The sequence below is a fragment of the Psammomys obesus genome, unplaced genomic scaffold, assembly GCF_907164565.1.
Source record: "Psammomys obesus unplaced genomic scaffold, mPsaObe1.curated_primary_1811, whole genome shotgun sequence".
NCBI classification, from domain to species: domain Eukaryota; kingdom Metazoa; phylum Chordata; class Mammalia; order Rodentia; family Muridae; genus Psammomys; species Psammomys obesus.
In genome coordinates this window covers 2058053-2079629 of record NW_026585690.1, presented here as the reverse complement: position 1 = coordinate 2079629, position 21577 = coordinate 2058053, and the positions used below count along the sequence as shown (strand labels likewise).

General features: G+C 40.3%; 1 protein-coding gene across 1 annotated transcript in view; it reads left to right on the top strand.

The window, feature by feature from the left end:
• Nucleotides 1-19750, top strand: part of Mthfd2l (methylenetetrahydrofolate dehydrogenase (NADP+ dependent) 2 like) — a 65079-nt gene extending 45329 nt beyond the window's left edge. The window contains exon 7 of the mRNA XM_055595325.1: nucleotides 19379-19750. Coding sequence (XP_055451300.1) covers nucleotides 19379-19491 — 113 coding nt within the window. The 3' untranslated portion in view covers nucleotides 19492-19750. The remainder of the gene's footprint in view (nucleotides 1-19378) is intronic.
• Nucleotides 19751-21577: the final 1827 nt, after the last annotated feature.

Sequence of the window (21577 nt, the reverse complement as noted above, 5' to 3'; positions counted from 1 at the left end):
CCCTTCCAGCTGTGCCATTCGTTTTTCTGTATATTTGTTTTCTGAGATTGAACCTAAGGCTTTGAACATGCCAGGCAAGGGGCAAGCCCTCTACCAATGAGCTGTACCCTAGGCTCTGTTTTTAAAGAGGGGGGGGGAGCGGGGGAGATGTTCACTAGGTTTCCCAGGCTGGCCTTGAATTTTCTCCTGCCTGCCAGGTAGTTGAGACTGCAGAACTGTTGTGCTAGGCTTGGCAATATTTGCTATTAAGATTCAATTTCTTGAATATTTTTAATGAAACAATTTATCTAGCTGATTGTAGACTTATATATCATTTTTTTATTACATGTATTCATGTAGAGACAGGAGGCCTATAGCTCTTCATTGCTGGGTGGAGGCTTATAAAATTTCCCATATCCAAAGTGACATGTTGATTGGCGTAGATAGGTAGATCCTGTTCAGGCAATCGTGTTGTTGAGATTTAATGGGGACAAAACATTGTCAAACAGCAGGGATCCTGGTCCTCTGGCCCTTATGACCTTTCCACTCCTCTCCCCTTTCTAAGATGTCACCTGCACCTTAGGTATAGGTGTTGTATTGTAGGTGTTCCAACCGGGGCTGTAACCCCTACAGTTACTTATTCTCCATATGTCAATCACTTGTAGATCTCTGTAGTAACCTCTGTCAGCTGCAAAAACTGTTTCTTTAATGAGGGGTGAGAATTATGTGTTTCTGAGGGCCTGAAGGTAAGTGTTTAGAATACAATTAGAAAGTATATTGCTTTAGGAAAATGGCAGTAGTAGCTTCTCTTCTAGGGTCTATGACCACTCCAGCTACATATAGGTGACTAGATGTATAGTCTCAGACATGAACTTCATCCTAGTGAATAGACCCTAAGTCCATACAGCTGTTGGTTGTCCTCAAGATAGGAGTGCCGCTATTGCACTATTGAGGTTAGTTAATGGTGGACAGATCATTGTGGTTCCTAAGCTTTACAGGTGGGCAGGACTATTTTCTTTTCTTTCCCTTGATACCTTGCATAACACCTTTGGATACTATCAGAGTTAATCTTCAGGGAGCAGGCTTCCACAACTGTTCCAGGTCTATTCCTCTAAGTCCTGTGTCTGAAGTGTGGTATCTTAAGCAGCAGGAGCCCACTTTCTAGTTCTTAGAGGCAACCAAGGCTAATGGAAATAGCTCTTATGTTTTTGGAGTCTCTTGGGCCTCCCTGACCAACAACTCAAAGGGAGGTTTGTCATGCCTGGTAGTGGAGCTTTTGTTAGCTATTTCTCTGTCTTTTTCGGGGGGTGGGGGGACATTATCACCATATGTGCTGCAATTCCACTTACACTATAAATATATATGCACATTCATATATTATATACATATATTATTTCATGGAATCTTATAAAATAATGTCTTCCTATGGCCTTTTTCAAACATCTTTATTGTCATTTATCTCTCCCTCTAAATTACCTTCCCTCCCTTCTCCCCAGCTTGAGTAGCCCCTTGCATTTTCCTTTCTTCTGCATAGTACTTGCGTCCTAGTTCACTCTTAGAGTGAGAGTCATCTTACAGTACCTTTGCCAACTCGAACTCAGTTTTAGATCTAGGCGATTGTCTGGATAATTCAAGTTAGTGTTCTTCCTTCTTGTTTGAAAGAGGATGAAGAAGAGAAGCTGGCTAAGTTTGCATCAGTGAAAGATTTAAGGCAGCCAGCACGGGGCAGTGATAAGCTCCCGCCTCACAGCTCCGCTCTACAGGAGACAGCTGAGCCCTAGACACATGCGTTTCAAGCAGTCTGACTCCAAACTCCCTTCCAGCTCTTTGTCCTGTTCCTTCCTACACTGATGTCTCCAGATCAGTGGTCGTGTTAGATGCATGAACACCCTAACGAGGGGAGGTGCTATCACATTGAAAATATTTTAGGAATGATACTGATCTTCTAAGCTTCCACGATGGCCCAGCCAAAGTTCAATCTCTAGGATCCGTACAGTGGAAAGAGAACTGACTCCCACAATTGTCCTCTGGCTTACTCGTGTGTGCATGTGTGTGTGCATGTATACACATGCATATATGTGTGAATACACACAAACAATAAATGTAACAAAACACTAAAAATAAATGCCTGGTCATTATGATCAATGCAGCAGAACTTCTTGAAGCACTTATCAGTTACACAATGTGACTTTAAGATTTGGATTTTTTTATGTTTATGGATGTTTTGCCTGCATATATGTTTTGTCTATGCATTACATGCATGTCTGGAGCCCAGGAAGGCCAGAGAGGGAGTCTGATCCCCTGGAACTAGAGTTATAGACAGTTGTCTAGATGAATGTTAGAAACTGAACCCGGACTTTCTGAAAGAATACCCAGGCTCTTAACCACCGAGCCAGCTGTCTAGCTCCTAAAAATATATATTTTAAACTTTTATTTGGAGCTTGATCATCAGGGACTAGATCTAGATTAAGCAATTTAAGCCTGATGCTTAGGGAAAGAAAAACAGACGGCCAAATGTGTGCAGTAATATGGTCTAGGGGCAGAATGTTAAATGGGAACAAGCAGAGATGTAGCTTGTGAAAGAATATACCACCATCCACATGGCTCTAATTGCTAGGAACCACAGAACAGCTTAAATCTAGTATGTCAGCACTGATTCTCTACATAAATGTGCCTGCGTGTCTGCATATGTGTGTGCTGAGTGTACATGCTGAAATGCTTATAAAAAGACATACAGAATACTAGCAGCCTAGGAATTAACTCCCAGTATCAACAGATAGAGCTACATGACAATAATTTTCTGTACAGCGAAGAAGACAGCACAGTGAACAAACAGTCCACAGAATGGGAGAGAAATCTTTGCCAGCTACACTTCAGACAAAGTGCTAATATCCAGAATTTACAAAATATTGTGGAAGTCAATTACCACGTGAATAAAACTGCCAATTAAAAATTAGGCACGGGAACTAAATAGACAGTTTCTAAAAAAGAAATACAAATAGGCAGTAACCCTTTTTTAAAATATCCTTAGCCATCGAGGAAATACATCTTAAAACTATTTTGAACTACCATCTCACCTCCATCAGGGTGGCCGTCAGCAAATATACACCATTCAATTATCTGTTCATCAGCTGATGAACAAATAGGTTGACTCAACCATTGCAAAAGCAATTGAAGCAGCAAGGATCCATATATCCATATATATATATATTTAAAGAGAGAGGGAGAAGGAGACAGTCTGAAAACTTTAAAACTTAACATTTGTGGGACCTGTTTATGCTTTACATGACATGGTAGAATCAAGTTGTAGGTCTGTGTGTTTAAGTAGATGATGGCATAAAGGACATTGTTAAATACAAATGCAAGAGGAAAGCAAGAGCGTTGGGCTGAGAACTGGCGAGGCTGCTTTAAATCTAGTGCTATCACCTAAGAGTCTGCACCCTCTTTGTATTTTAGTTCCACAATGATTACAGCAGTCCTCCCTCCCGCCCCACCCAACCCCCTTTCCCAGAAGTCTGCTTCAGTAGCAGGGTCAATCAGGAAAACACCATGGTATTATCTCATTTCAAACAAAAAGCATGAGCTTAACACAAATACTGTGGTTTGGGGTTTTTTGTTCACTTGCTTTCATGAGGTTGTATCTTACTATATAGCCTTGGCTTGCCTGGAACTCCTTATATAGACAGGCAGGACCTTTAAATTCTCAGAGATCTGCCTGCCTCTGCCTCACGAGGGGTTAAAGGCATGTCCCACCATGCTTGGCTCAGTAAGATATTTTGAAAGAGGATATATATTCACGAAATTAATAGTATGGTGTTTTAATTATCTTATCTCTTATTTTCTGTGCCCAATTTATCACAAGTACATATGTAAAGGCGCGAGCCTTGTGTGCTATCCACAGTTCTGAACACCCACTAGAGGCCTTTGAATAAGCCCTCCATGGGCAGTGGGAACTACATTTAGGGTCTTGGACATTCAGCAGAGTACTGCTAAATGACCCTGTAAAAACACAGAAACTTTTAGAAGAAGGCTCAAAGATCAGAATACTCTGATTCTGTCTTAAAATACATGTATGAGGTTTTTTTACATTTTTCCCTGCCACTCTGCTGGTTCACTGATCTGGAGCACTAAGCGTGAGCTAGACTGTAAGGAAGGCCTTTTCAGTTGGGCGGAGACTCATCCACCCAGACAATAGGCTGTGACATGTTGCTCTTCAGGTTGTTCCTCAGGGCTTAACCTGAGGTGAGGCATGGCTCCCTGCCTCCCCCACCCCCATTGAGGGGGAGGGACCTTACCATGGGTCATACCACAATCTCACAGGTAGCATTTGTCTGCAATTTGCCACAGGGAAAGCGTGACTGCTTTGTGAGTATCTGTGAAAGTTTCATTACAACTTCTGCGAAGATGAACAAAGCAGATGTGGGTAGATTCAAATGTAGGAGAAAATTTGTCTTGCAAAGAAGCCTGGCTCATTAATGCAGGAACTCAGGCCATGCATGGAGAGTAGATTGCGCTGGTGGGAATGAATTTTCAATGTAAATGAACACAGTAGTTCTAAGGGACAGGGTAGCAGCGTCCTGAAGGGAGTCATGCTGTTTGACAACTATGGCACTAAAAGAACTCCCATGATGTCATGACATCAAAAGGGCAAAGGGTAAACTGTTGAAAGCCAGTGGAAACTGCAGAAGGAGGGGAAATCTGATGAGGTGCTGGGTAGTTGCTTTCTCCATGTAGGAAATGGTGGACCAGAAAACAGGGGCCAGATTTTCCTCCATAGAGTTCCATAAAGGAAAAAAAAAAAAAATTAAATCTCAATGTTTCTGCTTTAAACAGATTCTAATAAGTGTGAGCCTTACTACTGTTTTCAATTCTCCATTCACTCACACATTATAGAAAGATACTGTTCTGTACTTTGACAAACAAGCTTAAAAGGCTGCTACTGAACAAATGTAATTCCTTGAACTGATTGTGGAGACTGCTTACCCAGCTTCAACGATCAGAGCATGACACTCCTGCAAGATCTCTGCTGCCGTAGCTACATGAACATGCAATACAACATCGTGGCGGTAGAGGCTGTGTAGTTCAGATTCCTATTCAGTACCATAAGCACCTCTCATGGTTGTTCAGTTTGCTTGATTCCAATGTCTCATCCTTCTCCCTGCAGTACTGTCCTTGTAGACTGCCCAGTGTTGGAAACCTTGCTTTCCTAGAACCCCTGTTAAGATCCTATGGAGTCCCAGTGGGCCTCACCTCTTCTCAGGTGCTTTGAAGAATAAACAGAGTCTTAAAGTTAGCGTAACATTGGACTGGTGTTTTACTGTGCACCAATCCTGGACTATAGGACTCATGGATGCCTCTAGCCTCTGACCCCTAGTTACCAGCCTCCTGCAGCTTTCTGAACATACCTCATTCATCCAACTTAAGACAACTTAATTTCTTTAAGATCCATTTTTATTAGTTTTAATTATAGGTTTGTGCCTGCGTGAAGGTATGTACATGCTAGCACAGGTGCCGTAGAGGACCAGAGATGTTGGATTCTCTGGAGCCGGAAACAGACTTGGTTGTGAGTCACCCAATGTGGGGACTGGGAATTGAGCTAGGGTCTTCTGCAAGAACACTGCATGGTCTTAACTGTTGAGGCATTTCTCTCACCCCCAAGGCAGTATTTAAAAGCATCTATATGACAAAACTGTTTTCATGTCTAGCAATTTTTTTCACTATCAATAATCATGCAATTGAATAATGTTTTTGAGAAATATAGATTTCTTTTGTAGATTGTTGTTTTATGATGGGTCATACAGACTTTCTCCTACAATTTCTTTCAACTGTTTTCTGTTGAGGCTTTGAAGTCCACACCATACATTCTTGACAGAGCAGTGTATATTCCAAAGATACAAACCAGAGATTACAGAGTATGGGCGAGTAGCACCTTCTGAGTTCCAGGCTGGAAAGCAGTCTCCAGTCCCAGACACTCATAATTACACCGCTTTTATGGCCGCAATTCACCGAATGGATGTGGTCAGGGGAACATGTCATTAAGGACTTCCCATACTGCTAACTGCTAACTCAGTTAGCCCTGCTCCTGTTGGCTACCTCTCGGGCCCCATCCACACCTCATGCCGACACACAGGCGTTTCTACAAAAGTCTGAAGCTTTAATGGCTTTGTTTCAGTTTTATGGAGCATGATATCACAGGGGCTGAGATGGAATGGAAAGAACTGGAATGTCAGTTCCTTATTGCCTGCCCCTCCCTCCTCCTCCTCCTCTTAAAATCCTGACCACACCTCTCTGCAGGTTTACACTAAACAGAGAAACACTGCAGGGAAGGACCTGTAAGAGGAGGGAGAGAGAAGGAGCAGAAATGGCAATGGTGGCTTTTTCCCCCTCATAAACAAAATAGGTGGGTTCAGTGTCAGTGGGGTTGCCTTAATGTGTTGTCTCAATGTGTTACAGACAGTAAATAAAAACGATAGTGATAACTATAAAAACTGCCAGTGAGACTAACTTAGATGTATAAAGAGGTTACATTTTACCCCTCAAAACTACCAGTATTTTTAAATTTTTCTTTGTTCTTTGAAAATTTTGTACTCGTATTCTGTATGTCCACAGAATATCCACATCCTTCCAGATGCCTTATGTCTGCTTTTATTATAGTTTGGGGAAGTATGGCTTGCATGTGTAAACTCTGAGCAGTGTTTTTCATATTAAGGCTCAAGTGTGCAGACATATTCAAAGACTATGTCAAGGTTTGCTTTTTCCTTTCCTCTACAGCAATGTGCTGGCTTCTGCTTTTGTTTGTTTGTTTGTTTGCTTGTTTTGTTTTATTTGTTTTTTCCATATAAGGAATTATGCTTGAATAGCATTCTATTCAAATGTAAATTATAAACTATTATAAGTTGTTGAAAGAAAGGTATATCAAAATACATTACCTTAAGTCATAGCCCTCTCCCACTGAAGTCTGGAGTTAAGCAGGCAGTCAAGGACATTAAGCAGTTTTTCACTCAGGGATGCTGTTTTCATCCATCCTGATGTCTATAGCACTTTACTTGAGCTGCTAAAGCCGTCAGCAACAGATAAAGTTTCCTTGCATAGCAGCAGTGGATTCTGTACACTTACACTTCTGGAGGCCCAGTGCCCAAGCGGAGATTCATGAGGGTTCCTACTGTATTCTTTCTCCTTAACATGAAGGCATTCATCTTCTCTTCATTAGCTCCACAATACCCTTCTTCTGGAAATGTCCACGTACTAGCCCCACCGCTTTGTGATGGCATCAGTCCCATTGTATTGGGCTGTAGCGTAATGACCTCGTGAAGCACACATTGTATTCAAAGACCTTATCTCCGAGTACAGCCACATTCTCAGCTGCTGGGGTTAGCATCCGAACATAGAGATGGGGAGAGCACAATTTTGCACATCACACCATGGCAGGCATATTGTCTTTGCTTATTCTTGTGCTCTTTCATGGCAAGGTGAGGAAGGAGTGGGCAACAGAGCTTCTTCACCTTTGAGAACACAAATCTGGAAGTTTCTTTGTCATTTCCACCATAATCCTCTCTACCTGGACATAGATACATGTGGGAGTAGAAGGGATGTGGAATCTATAATTTGGACACGTGTGGCCCCTTTTGAATAAGTACAAATCCCCCTTATACCTAAGAATGTGAATATCCAACTCTTTCTTGGGAGCCTCACTTTAGATTCATTTGGTTTTCAATTATTTATTGAGCATTTGCTATGAATCCATCCTATGAGACACAACTGTGGCCTAAATAGACAAAGTTTTATCCACAATAATAAGCAAATAAACACATCTTATAGCATATGAAATAGTGTTTAGTGTTACAAAATAAAACAAAATCAGTTGGACTGGAGAGCTGTCTTAGCAGTTAAGAGCACTGGCTGCTCTTCTAGACAACTGGATTGAATTACTAGCATGTACATGGCAGTTCACAGCCATGAACATGCTGGTCCAGCTTTGGGAAACACAACACCCTTTTCTTGCCTCTGAGGGTATTATACACATGGTGTACAGCTGTAACTTAAAGGCAGACAGCACACACACACACACACACACACACACACACACACACACTGAGAGACATACACACAAATATATATTGAACACAAACTCATGAAAAGAAGGTAAGTCTGCAGAGACTCACTGACTGATTAGAATTTCACTACTGTGGAGAGTGATTGTGATGTAGAGGGTCCAGAGATTAATTACCTCATCTACGGCTGGCTCCAGCCCTCTGGAATAACCATTCTCTGTTCACCTCTGTCTTAGAACTAACATCTTGTGACCAATAGATAGAAAGCCTTTAGAATCTATTGACTCGGCACATTAGCTTCCACCAAGTTCAGATAGCATCTTGCTATAGAAAAGCTTCCCCATCTAGCTTTAACCACCTCTCTGAGGTAGCCATTGATATATTTTAAGCTTGCCTTGATTTATGACTTTTTTTTGTGAAATTATAAAATTTTATGAAACTGGTTCTAAACTGAAACATGGAATTTGGGGTCATCTAAACCTATATTTTTCATGTCATAGTCACCACAATGGCTCCAGAATAAACTATGTCTTATTCCCTTTAAAGTGAGAGCTATGCTTTATACATCAGCAACATGAAATAAAAAACAAGCTTTAAGGCAAAACAAAAACAAAATAACTAACTTATGAATTGATGGGTAGAGTTGCTTTGAAGGGGTAGTCAGAGAAAGCTCCCAGCTAACCTGCAGCTTGGGAGAAAGCACCAAGAGGGAATGAAGGAGGAATTCCAGACAACTAGAGGAGTCATCATGAGTATCTTCAGGAGATCATGTTTGGTGGCTTAGTTTTTGTTTTGTAATCTTTGAGACTGAGTCTCTCTATGTTCAGGCTTGCCTTGAACTCACTATGTTCCCAATGTTGTCCTTGAACTCATGACTCTTCTACCTTAGCTTCTCTAGTATCGGAATTATAGGTGTGTGCCACCAGGTTCCACTCTGCCTGGTAGTTTTGATGAGCTACAAGGGGACCCTTGTAACTAGCACATAAATAAAGGAAATGATGTATGGGAAAATTTGAAAAGAGGCAGCAATAGGGGTTATATATCATACTGGGCTTTAAAGACCACAGAAAGAAATTTGGATTTTATTCTTTAAAGAATGGTTAGCAAAGACATGGTATTTGACTTGTTTTCAACAGGATCATTCTCTGGACTGTAAAGAATAGGGTGTAAACAGGGGTACATGTTAAGAGGCCATTATAATTATCCAAGTAAGAAATGATGGGGTGTGGACAAGGGTAGTAATGGGTTTAAGTATTATGAGGTGGTTAGATGGTAGATATAATTTAAAAGGAGAGTTGGGATGATTGGTCAAATGATTAGGTATGAAAAAAATAGAAAGAATCGTGTATGACTTCAAAGATCTTAGAATGAGCATGAGTGGAGATTCCAGCTTCATAATCCTCTTGAAACAATTTTTACCAGGCCAGAGAATTTGACCGAGGGTGTGTAGCTGGTATAGAGAGTGGGCAACAGAAGGAGGGAGATGACCCAGGATGTGTAGCTGTGTGGGGAGTGGGTATGGGAAGGAGAGGTTTGTTTCCAAATGGAATCAACACTAGAGACAGCAAAAAAGCGGGGGTGGGGGGAGGAATAGAGCATTCATACTCTATAGCATTCCCAATGCAGTCTATTTTAGGGATAAAACAATGATGCAATGCAGTTTATTCAAGAACAGAAGTATGATGTAAAAACTTACAAATTTGCCCTGCTGGAGTCTACACCTAAAGTTTTCAAAAGAATTTTTATTGAACAGGAAATGACTCCCACAAAGAGAGGACAAATCTTGGAACTCCCTCCAGTGAAAATGATTCCTCAAAATGTAAATCTAAGATGACACAGGGCAGAAAAGCCACTTATTTTTTCTCTTCAGAAACTACTAGAGGTGGCACCAAAACCTTCCTCTAGTTTCTCGTCTTTTAGAATGTTCTACATTTGAAACTTTAGAGTCACCTTTCACTCCAACCCTTTTTATATCGTGTCTAACTTTTCATAGATGACTACACTCTGGAGCCAAGCTGACTTGGGTTTGAATCCTGGCTCTATTGCTTAAAACAATTATGATCTTAGGTAAATCATTTTGCCTATGATACTTGATTTTATCATTGAAAAATGGAGATAATAATACCTACCTTAGAAAGCTGTCATGAAGATTAAATGAAATAATCACCATACATGAGCTAACTAATGCATGTGAATTGCTGAGCACACTCCTAGCAGCAGGCAGTGTACCTGTGTACATGATTTATTCACCTTTTCCTTTCCACTGCACTACTGATGTAGAAGTCTGTAACTTCCATCTTTCCCCGAACACTTCCATAGGACCCCAGGAGCTCTGCCCCATGCTTGGCTTCAAGTCCCAATATCTGTCTCCATCACCTGCTTGTTGAAACCTCCCAAATGGCAGTCAAGTTAGGCTCCTGTCTGCAAGCAGAGCAGAGCATCATTAATAGTGTCAGGAGCTGTCTTTCTACCATGGGGTGGGTCTCAAGTTTGGCCAGTTATTGGTTAGACTTTCCCTCACTCTTTGTTCCCTCTTTATCCCTGCACTTCTTAGAGGGGACAGGAACCTCACAAGACCAACAGAGACAACTAACGGAGTCCCATAGGGCCTTACAGAGACTGAGACATCAACTAAGGAGCATGCATGGTCTGGGCCTAGGCTCCCAGCACATATGTGGCCGATGGGTGGCTTGGTCTTCATGTGGGGCTCTTGACAAGTTGGGGGAGTGTTGTTCCTAACATGGACTCTATTTCCTGCTTTGGGATCACTTTCCCCTAACAGGGCTGACTTGCTTGGCCTTAGGGAATGAGGATATGCTCAGTCCTGATGTGACTTGATATGCTGGGGAGGGTTGATATGGGGGAGGGAGACTCCCCTTATTAGGAGGAAAGGGAGAGGGAAAGGGGGAAGGAGGAGAAAAAGGGGGAACTTGGAGAAAAGGGGAGGATCCTTTGGATGTAAAATAAATAAACTGAAATTTTAAAAAAATTAAAAAGTTTTTTCAAGCAGAAAGATACATATAGTATATACTCACTTATAAGTAGATATTAGATATATAGTATAGGATAATCACACTAAAATCTGTACACTTAAAGAAGCTTAAGCAAGAAGGAGGGCCGTGAGTAAGATGATCAGTCCTCACTCAGAAAAGCAAACAGGAGAGACATTGGAAGAGTGAGAAAAGAGTGGACAGGACAGGAGCCTACCACAGAGGGCCTCTGGAATACTCTACCCAACAGGGCATCAAAACAGATGCTGAGACTCATAGCCAAACTTTGGGCAGAGTGTAGGAAATCTTATGAAAGAAGGGGGAGATAGAAAGACCTGGAGGGGACTGGGGCTCTACAAGAAGAGCAAAAGAACCAAAAAATCTGGGCTCAGGGGTCTTTTCTGAGACTGACACTCCAACCAAGGACCATGCATGGCAATAACTTAGAACCACTGCACAGATGTAGCCCATGGCAACTCAGTGCCCAAGGGGTACCCTAGTAATGGGAACAGGAACTGTCTCTGACATAAACTCAGTAGGTGGATCTTTGATCACCTCTCTCTGTGGGGGCAGAGCAGACCTACCAGGCCATAGAGGAAGACAATACAGACAGTCCTGATGAGACCTGATAGGCTAGGGATAGGGGAGGAGGACCTCCCCTATCAATGGACTGGAGAAGGGGCATGGGAGGAGAAGAGGAAGGGAGGGCTGGATTGGGAAGAGATGAGAGAGGGGGCTACAGCTGGGATACAATGTGAATAAATTGTAATAAATTAAAAAAATTTAAATAAAAAAATAAATTAAAAAAAGAAGTCTTTTCACTTCAGGTACCATCTCATTCTTTGCTGATTTTCTGCCCTCCGGTGTTTTTTGGTTTTGGTCTGTTCTTTATTCAACTGTTAAAGGAGTCAATTTGAATGCATTCATAATTATTCTTATCTTTGTCAGGCTTCCTTAGCATGCTTAGCTGACAATATCCTTTACACTGTCATGCATTTTATTTAGCTGGCCACAACTAGACTGTTTCTTTCTAGTGTGAGCTTCCTGTCTTGTATGCTTCATATTTCTACCCCATACCAAGCTTTAGCCTTCCTATTCATGTTCTTGTGCCTCAAACAATGCAAACTTGAGCATCAGAAGGACCTGATAGGAATGAGGTGGTAAAAAGACTCAAGACTCTAGGTTCACTTCAAGAGCCACTTTTATTTTTCTCACTGCTCTTTATATGTTGTTTAGATAGTAGTAGAGATAGTTGTAAGCAGCGCTTGACAAACAGTGTTTTTGACCCCTTATCTGAGTTTTCTTTGCCCTTGGGGCCTTCTTTTGTCCTGGAGGACAGTCTTCCTAGGCTTTCCCTTATGCCTAGAGTCTTTCAAAGGCATACTACTACATCTGGGTCAGGAGTTGTGCTGGAGAAAGGAATTACTGACCAGCTGGACACCAAGACCTCTCCACTTCTCATTTTGTGGCACCATGGTGACATAATCAGCTTTTTCTTGGGCTATCAATAATCTCTGGATTCTCAGGATGCAGAGGCAGCCTAATAGAAGCAATAAAAGAATAATGGCAATTAGTATTAAATTTAGCAAGGTTTTAGAAGATTGATCATGTAAAATATTCAAAGGATGGGAAATGTAAATGTACCCCGTAATTTAATTGCAAACTGTTAGTTGGAGACTACTGACATTTTGCAATACTGCAATGAATATATTTCTTGATGTAACTATTCAAGATCAATAATGATGTATTGAGACCATATTCCATATAGATGCTTCTTAACCAATTCCCATGCATATTTATGTTATCCCTATAAGATAAAACAGATACGTAAATTTAACAGTCAATAGTTAATAGCTTGTATTTGTTGCCCAATCCAATCAATGGAACCATTAATTTCCAGCCTATATGAAAAAAAATGCCTAATTTTTCTTAGTGTCTTTCTTATTTTTAAAACATCTTTAGCTAGCTCATTGGTAAACTCAGCTATTTGTACTCCTGCCATAGTAGCAGTTATGATTTCAATGAGCATTAAGATGCCAGCAATTACCAACCCTATAAAACTTACTTTAATTTTATTACCATCAATAATTTCCCCAAAATAACTTTTATATTTTCTAAAGACCATTTTTCTTTTAGCTTTACAGGAATGCATATGAAGGAGGGTTGTTTTTAGTATCATAAAATTAGAGTTGAAAGTATTATTAATACATTGAATAATTTTCAAGAAGCTGACAAAACACGGTACAGGGTGTCACTGCACTGAAAAGGAGCTTGGTAACTGGGGTGAGACTTAGCAGTGACATGCAGTTTACATGTGGTTGAAATGCAGGAAAGTGTCCCTCTTTTGACTAGCAGTTTCTGTGTCAGTTAAAGGTACACATCCACGGGAACAAAGGGAATGTCTGATGCTTTCATGACATTGTCTTATACTATAATGAGATTATTTGTAGTTATTTTCAGCATCCTAAGATACAATTTCCTATAGGAAAGATGTTTATGTCCTATTTTAGGTTGCTTATGGTAAACTACTGAGATCAAGGACCTATCAAGAGATCTGGAAGACTCCATCATTCTGGTAGTTTCTCAGCTCACCATTGATGGAAGTGTTTAATGTCTGAAGAAAAGGGGATTAGAGTAGGAGTGAGAAAGGATTGTAAAAGATGGCACAAGATACTCTTGCTAGTTTTTAAAAAGACACAATGAAAGGAAGATACTTTTAGTTCCCAAGCTGTCAATAGAAACGACACAGTAGTATTTAAACTCTTGCCTACCAGAGTAAAGATGCAATGAGGCTTCACTGGTGATGAACAAATTCACAGACAGTAACTTTTGGTTTAGCCAGGCAACTAGGTTGCTTTATGGCTCCATTTAGTGTTTTCTGAGTGGTTTGGCTGGCATTGTTTTAGGCATTCACATCTATGAAATGGCTAGCCAGATATATAAAGGTTTGATTTACTATAAAAAGGGAATGGAGGAAAGGCAGGAAGACAGAGAGAGAGGTGGGGGGAGAAAAAGAAGAGGAAGAGGGAGAAGAAGAAGAGAAAGAGGGAGAAGAAGAAGAAGAAGAAGAAGAAGAAGAAGAAGAAGAAGAAGAAAGAAGAAAGAAGAAGAAGAAGAAGAAACACATAAAGAGTACATGAATCATTGACTAATCAAGAAAATGTAATTTTCGACCCAGATACAAAGTACATTACCTTGGTTATACCTGATCCTGTTGCCATGCTAAAGTTCAGTGATGAGCCACGTGCTAAAGAGCCTTTTGCTCTCTGGCTCACATGCACTTAGCATCATTTTATAACACTCACACAAGAAAGTGGAGTGGTTTTATGTTACCTCCTGAGTCATACTATTTCTCCAGTGCTATGCCATTCAGGTTTTTCTGGTTGCGACTCCTGTCCTTCGTTTTCCTGAAGCATGTCTCCCCTTCATTATAGTGGATGTGTCTGAGAAGCCATGCCTAAGTAGTTTGCATTTAGAAGCATGGGAAACTTCTCCAACCATTTAATTTACTCAATTATATGTGTATACTAGGAGGCTGAAATTCACGCAAGAGAAGTGAGACTTTTTTGTGTGTGTTGCTGCTCTGAAATTCAAGTTGCTTCTAAAAGCTTGCTGTTGCAGTGTTAGGAATCTATCATGGGCTACAGAGTGCTTCTTTAAAGATACCAAAACAAGCAAACTAGAAAGAGAAACAACAATACAAGAGAAACTCATGGCATTAGATTCTTTTGCTCCACCCAGAAACAGATTTTTAGAGCACAAACATATTCTTTCTTTTCAGAACGTAGTTTTCATAAAATATTAGCAGGGTCAGTTCTGTTTAGCTACATCTACTCTCTTTTCGAGGGACCATGGAAGACTACACAGCAGCCCTGAGGTTAAACACCACCTGCCAAGGAACTGGAGAATGTTCCAGAAGCCGTATTTTTGATCCTAATTTCGATTCTTAAGTGTCAGCCCTGGGAACCGGGACTATAAAGTTTCCAGAGGAAGTAATGACACAGAAGACACAAGCTGGAGACACCCTCTTGTGAAGCATGGCTGCTGCTGCCAGAGGTTAACGATCACATCCTTTTTCTTTTGTTCCAACGCAGTTGTTAAAGAGCGTTCTAACCTTCCGGATGTCTCCAGACGTATCCCTCATGAGTAATCTCTCCACACCCCGTGACCACATGTCACCCTTGCTTTTTTTTTTGAGGCACATGCACAGACTGAACACCTAGTATCTTTCATCACCCCTGTCATCACCTCCATTTAAACATGAAGTAACCTTTGCTCCATACCTATTGTTCTCATCCTGATGTTAAAAGACAGTTCTCTTCAAGTAAGAATAATGGAAATGATTGTGAAGCCAAGCCTGTCTTCATGCTTCCTTTCAGGAATACTTTAATCATTGATTATTATATTATATTATATCGTATCGTATCGTATCATATCATATCATATCATATCATATCATATCATATCATATCATATCATATTATATTATATTATAAATTCAGTTCTTTACAAATCACCTCTCTTCTCCAAATCCTTCTCTGTAGCTTTCTTTTACTTACAGATCAGCAATGCCAGTCTATCTGTGACATTTTCTCAGACTCAAGCCAGGTTCCACCCAACAGAAGTCTCTTTCCCCTCTGGATGCAAACCCACAAAGCCCCCCCCCCCCACACACACCAAAAGCAGTGCCTGATCTTTACATTTCTTACCTGGAAAGCCTAGCCTACCTGTGTCATATCTATACACAGTGCTCAGGCTTAGGTGGGTCCTCGAAACACACTTCCAATGCCACAAACACTTCACTCTGGCACACACCACAGCCCTCACTCAATTATTGCTTCAGTAATTGCATTTTTAAAACCTGCATCTCTACAGTAAGACTGTGAGTTCCAAGGGTTAGTAACTATGTCTTATACGAGGGGAATTTTCTGAGACTCTGTCTGGGCCAGTTTGTAATGTATGTGGGAACAGTAGTAATCAGGTTTGGGAATAAGACCAGAGGACAATAGATCCCGCCGCCACGAAGAATTCTTTTTATTTTATTCTAGTCTTACTGGCAATTCCGCACATGTCTACAGCTGAGGTGATCAGATCCGTTTGAAAGAATAAATCTGGCTGCTGATAGCGTGGCTGAAATGGCAGATGGGAACGAGCAATTATATCGTAGACTATAAAAAGTGGTCATGTATTGCTTGTTTCCGTACTCATCCTTTTCGCAAAGTGACTCCGCTACTATTGTTATCCCATATTCTAGGGCTTAAATGTGGTGGTGAGCCTTGATTTGGCCAATGGGACATTATCAACTGTGATACTGCAGAGGTTTCAAAAGTGTCTGTCCACTGGGGTTTGCCTAGCAACAGACTGCTGTGTAACTCCAGAGCAGTGAGGCACAACCTCAGCCAGGCTTTAAGCTCCCACTTTCTTGTTCAGATGGGAAATGCTGCTTTTCTCCTGGACAGCCATCATACACTTCAGACTCTGACACCAAGGGGCTTACGGTAGAATCTCGAGAGTGGGGGGAGGAAAACCTGTAGTTTGACTTCTTTTGACAAGATAGTCTAATACACTCAGAACTTCACCTTGAAAAACTGTTCTGTAAATTCCATGGGCCAATGAGTAAACAGTTAACTCAGCCCGGGAGTTAACTCCAGTGACATTTGCATTAGATTGAGAAGGAAGAACAAATGTTCCATAGATGAAAACGAGAGCAGGGCGTGTTAGGCCAAGCAGGTAGGGTGTACAAGGCATAGAGTCTCTGGGTGTCTGCATCATATTCAAGGAAGTCTCTAGAAGCTACTTTGCAGCCTCTAAAGTTCTGTAGAGAGGTCATTCAAATAAAATTTTGTGGTAATTATTGCCTTTCCTAAAAATAGTCTTATTTTTAAGAATTTGCTTTAAAACATAATTGTCATTTCTGTCTAAGCTTCATCCCCAGGGCACATTCCACACAGACAACAGAGCTTAGCAGGTATTTCATTTGCCTTAATTGTCAGTTTCAATAACTCTAAAATGTTGATGATTTCATAGAATTGAATCCAACTCTTGATCTTTTTCTGAATATTCTTTAGAGAATCATAAAATTGCTGCTATCTCTAATTCTCATGCAGCAGAAACTTTGGTATTTGTCTTAAATGCATGCACACATATTACCCAAATTCTGGAGTCACAGAAAGTCATCTCTGAATGGAATTATTGGCCCTTAATAATTTTTGTGTTTCCTGCAATGAGGCATAGAGAAAACACACACACACACACACACACACACACACACACACACACACACACACATCGTTGAAAGCGTCTCCCTGTAAGCAGGTGCAAAGCCCGCCTGCCCTTAGGGAAACAGCCAACAAGAGGTTGTTGTGCTGATTCAGTTCTCATTAACTTCCCTTCTTCTAGACTTGCTCAGGGAAGGTGCAGTTCACAGTAGCAGGCATGAACTGAACTCGTATTTTCTCAATGGCTCATTTCATCTCAAAACATCTGTGGCACTTCACAAACACATGGTTTATGATAGCCTTGAGATGGTTATGAATATTAGAGAATATTCATTATTTACTTACGTATTTATTATTTATTGTCCAGGCTGGCTTTAAGCTTCTGAGTACAAGGAACTCTCCTCTGACAGCCTCCTGCGTCCTGGGACTATAGGTGTCCTCGTCCTCCCAGGTGACCGCTTTTCCATTGACACTAATACCCACCTGCTAATGATTCCTGTCCTGAGAGAAGTATAGACAATAAACCACATTAACCCTATCCAGTGACATATAAGCGATTTCTTCTCAGACAAAATGAAACAAGAAAGTGACAGAGAGACCTAATTTTTAAACCTAAGTAGGTTTAAAATTCATTATTGCCCCCTTTCATTACTGTGTGCAGACCTTATCTCTATGTGTATATGCTTTATTTCAAACCTAAAAGAAAGAAAGAAAGAAAGAAAGAAAGAAAGAAAGAAAGAAAGAAAGAAAGAAAGAAAGAAAGAAAATTGGAAAAAGTACTTGGATGCTCAACTGTGTTCATAGCAATGCTTAATCTTCTGCCCACTAAATAATGTGGAAAAACCCACGGGTGCTAAGGAAGACTTGTTAGCATGCAGAGAAGCCCTAACTCAAGACAGGTGAAGATCGCTATGGAGAACATCAGGCAGGACAGGGTGTATGTGTGTGTGTTTTCCATTAGCAACTCGTACAAAAAAATGCAGATTCTGAGCTAAACTGTCAAGTAGGCATTTCATGACAATTCCCATTCCTATCCCTCTGTCCAGTTCTTACTTTTTGAGCATAAATGTAGTGGGTGAGTATGTAGTTAAAAAAAAACAATTTGCAAGAAGAAAAAGATCACGAGACCCAGGCAAACCACTGGTTTTTTGGATCTAACACTCAAGGAAGAAAATGACCGATACTGTCCGCTTAGCAGCTGTGTGATTTAAGTGTAATGTGTAATTTATACTGTGACTGCTCAGAGTAAAAAAGCAGGAAAATGGATACATTGTAGCTGTTTCTACTGCATTTATTTTCAGATCATTCTACTGTTCATTACTGACCCTTCCTCCACTTGGGACTTTTCCATGAAATGCAACTATAGAGGGACAAAGTGTAATTATGGAAATACAGAAAATTTCAAACTTAGTTGGGAGTGCTTTTGTCAGAGGAGAGGGATGACTGCCTGTATCCTGCCTTCCTGTTGTAACCAATTCCGTATCTTTAGTGGAATTGTTAGATCACAGATCCTCTAGCTGTCTCCTTCTCCCCAAATGAGGCCACATCCTCCTGAAGGCTCTCAGGCTCACTCCCTAGAGGCCAGCTACAGAAAGATGCTATGACTTAAACTTGCAGTCTGCCCTCCTCACTCACACACTAGCTCTCTGTTTCTCTGTCTCTCTCTCTTCCCTCCCTCCCTCTCTTTCTTTCTCTGTGCCCACCTCTCAGCTGAGAGCAAGCCCAGCAGCCCCTGATGCCTAGACTCGAGACAACCGTGAAATATGTCTGAGGTCTTCCTGCCCCGTGACTCCTGGCTCATAAGCTATCTGTCTACATTTTCCTTCTTGTTATAATAAGAATGGCTGGTAATCACAGCAACCATAGCTTATTGCTCTTGTTCATATAAAGCTGAACGCAACTGAGTTGCAAGGAGATAGAGCATATCCTTTCGTGTCTACCTAAGATATCCTAGAATGAAGTGTGTGTGTGTGTGTGTGTGTGTGTGTGTGTGTGTGTCTCTTCACTGTAGCTTGCTTCATTTTTTAAATGACTGGAGTTTGGTAAAGTTATGTGTATAATGGGGAAATACAATAAGCTGTGTGTTGAAAAGATGTTGTTTTAGATACATTTCAAATGAAGACATGCTCTGTCTCTGCAGCTGTGAAGAAGAAAGCCAGCTTTATCACTCCTGTCCCGGGAGGGGTGGGGCCCATGACGGTGGCCATGCTTCTGAAGAACACACTTCTGGCTGCGAAGAACACTGTCTACTAGATCATACGGGAGCACATAAAACGAATGCTGCTGATTATTTATTTGTCAACAGGCAAAATCCTTTCTATTTTACTACAAAGTTATTTATTTCTACATTGTATTTATTTTTTCATGAGTGGAATCATTGTGGAACTGATTATTTTCACAACTTTCTGGATTTCTTGCTAATAGATTTTGAGTTTAAAAAAACAAAAACAACAATCCCAATGACAACTTTGGTAACAATTCTTTATTTTATGGATATTTGATCATAATGTTAAAAAAGGAGAATTCATACTTAATAAATATATTTTTGACATAACCTAAATGTCACACAGTGTGTTTTCAAAAACTGTTTTGTCATCCAAATGGATGCCATGAAACTGTAACTTAAGTTTTGTTATCACCATGATTTTTAATGTAGTCTATTTTCTAGGTTATTATGATTTTCTCTGTAGTCTATCGTGTAGGTTATCTCTGGAAAGGAGCTCACCCATTTAGAGGAAGATGGAATACTGAAAATGAAGTCTTAATCTCAGCTATCTCCCAACCTTCCACAGGTCAATCCTATGATAAAACTGACATTTTAGTTAAGAAATGAAAACTATTCAAGGAAAATAAAAGCTGCAATAATTCTTGGAAAACTAAAAATGATTACGTGGTGTAGTGTAAGATCATGCACGTTGGCTTTCCACACCATTCATGTCATTGGTTTAGTGTAAAGATGCCTGTTAGGTTTCTACACCATTCATTTCACTTCATTGATGGTAATAGCAAAATCTGAAAACAATTGAATGTACAAAGTCAAACTAAAGTGTTTCTCCCACAAGTATCAACCAAATACAATGTGTGTCTGTCATTAAAGAACTGTAAGTGGTATAATTATTCATGAGAGAAGAAATATGATAGGATTATAATGCTTTCATTTTGTGAAACCTGAATCCCAGGATATAACTAAAAGCTAACCTTGTGCACACATTTCTTCTCTTTTCTAGGATAGCATTTGGTTCCTAACTCAGATGCTGTGTGTCTAACACAATTCAAATTGGTTAATCTGTGTGACTATTAATTGAAGGCTATTTAATGACTAGAGCCTTATAATTGGTACTATGGTTTCATACCCAAACCCCAGTATGTTTATGCGCCAACAATGATCCTTGTTCAATGCATGTCTCTATCCGTGTGTCTCTTGACCAGCTGTTTATAACTGATATTTCAACTCCAATAAATGCAATTTGAGAAAGAATTATAGCTACATTATTTTATTAAAATAGCTTTAAAATTTTGGGTTCACATATTGTTATCTGTTTTTTCTGTTTTGTTTTGTTTTGTTTTTTATTAATTTGCATGTGTCTGTTTGTTTATGTGTGTGTTGCGGTTATGAGAGAGAAAGACACACACAGAGAGAAATCAGGCTCGACAGCAAGCAGCTCTAATGCTTGAGCTGTCTCACTGTCCCTATTAGCTGTTCATTCTTTACATGCTGGGGAAAAATGTATCAGGTTTCCTAAACATGAGAAAAAAAGACACTAGGAAGCTTTCTACTGTGAATCCAGATCAGACAGTTAAGTAGTCCTGACAGAACTATAAATTCAAAGTTTGCATGCAAGCATTTTAGAAAGTGCATGATTTAAATAAATTTTAAAGGACTAAAAATAAATAATGGACTAAAAAATAAATAATACCCAAAGATGTATGAATATTAAAAATACGAGGATATAGTTATGAGTGTTTCCCTGCCCAACAGGTGAAAGGGATTATTTCGGTACAGTATTTATTTGAGGGTCAGTCTCCCTAGAGACTAAGGAAAAAAAAATTCTGATGCTTTAAATGGAAGCATCTGATATTTAAATTGAAAAGGGAGATTCATCAAAACAAGTACAGAGGAGTCAACAGTTTAAAAGATAGATTGAGCCTATCTTCACACAAGGCAAAGGCAAATGGGATCTACAACCTTTATAACCGAGTCACCAAGATGGGGAAATCAGTGGGTTAGAATGTTTTGAGATCAAGGAGGAGGGAGTACTTGCTGACATGACTTGTCAGTTTTCTTGGTAACAGCAGACCAGAGACTTTGTCATTGATGCATGGGGACAGGGGCCACACC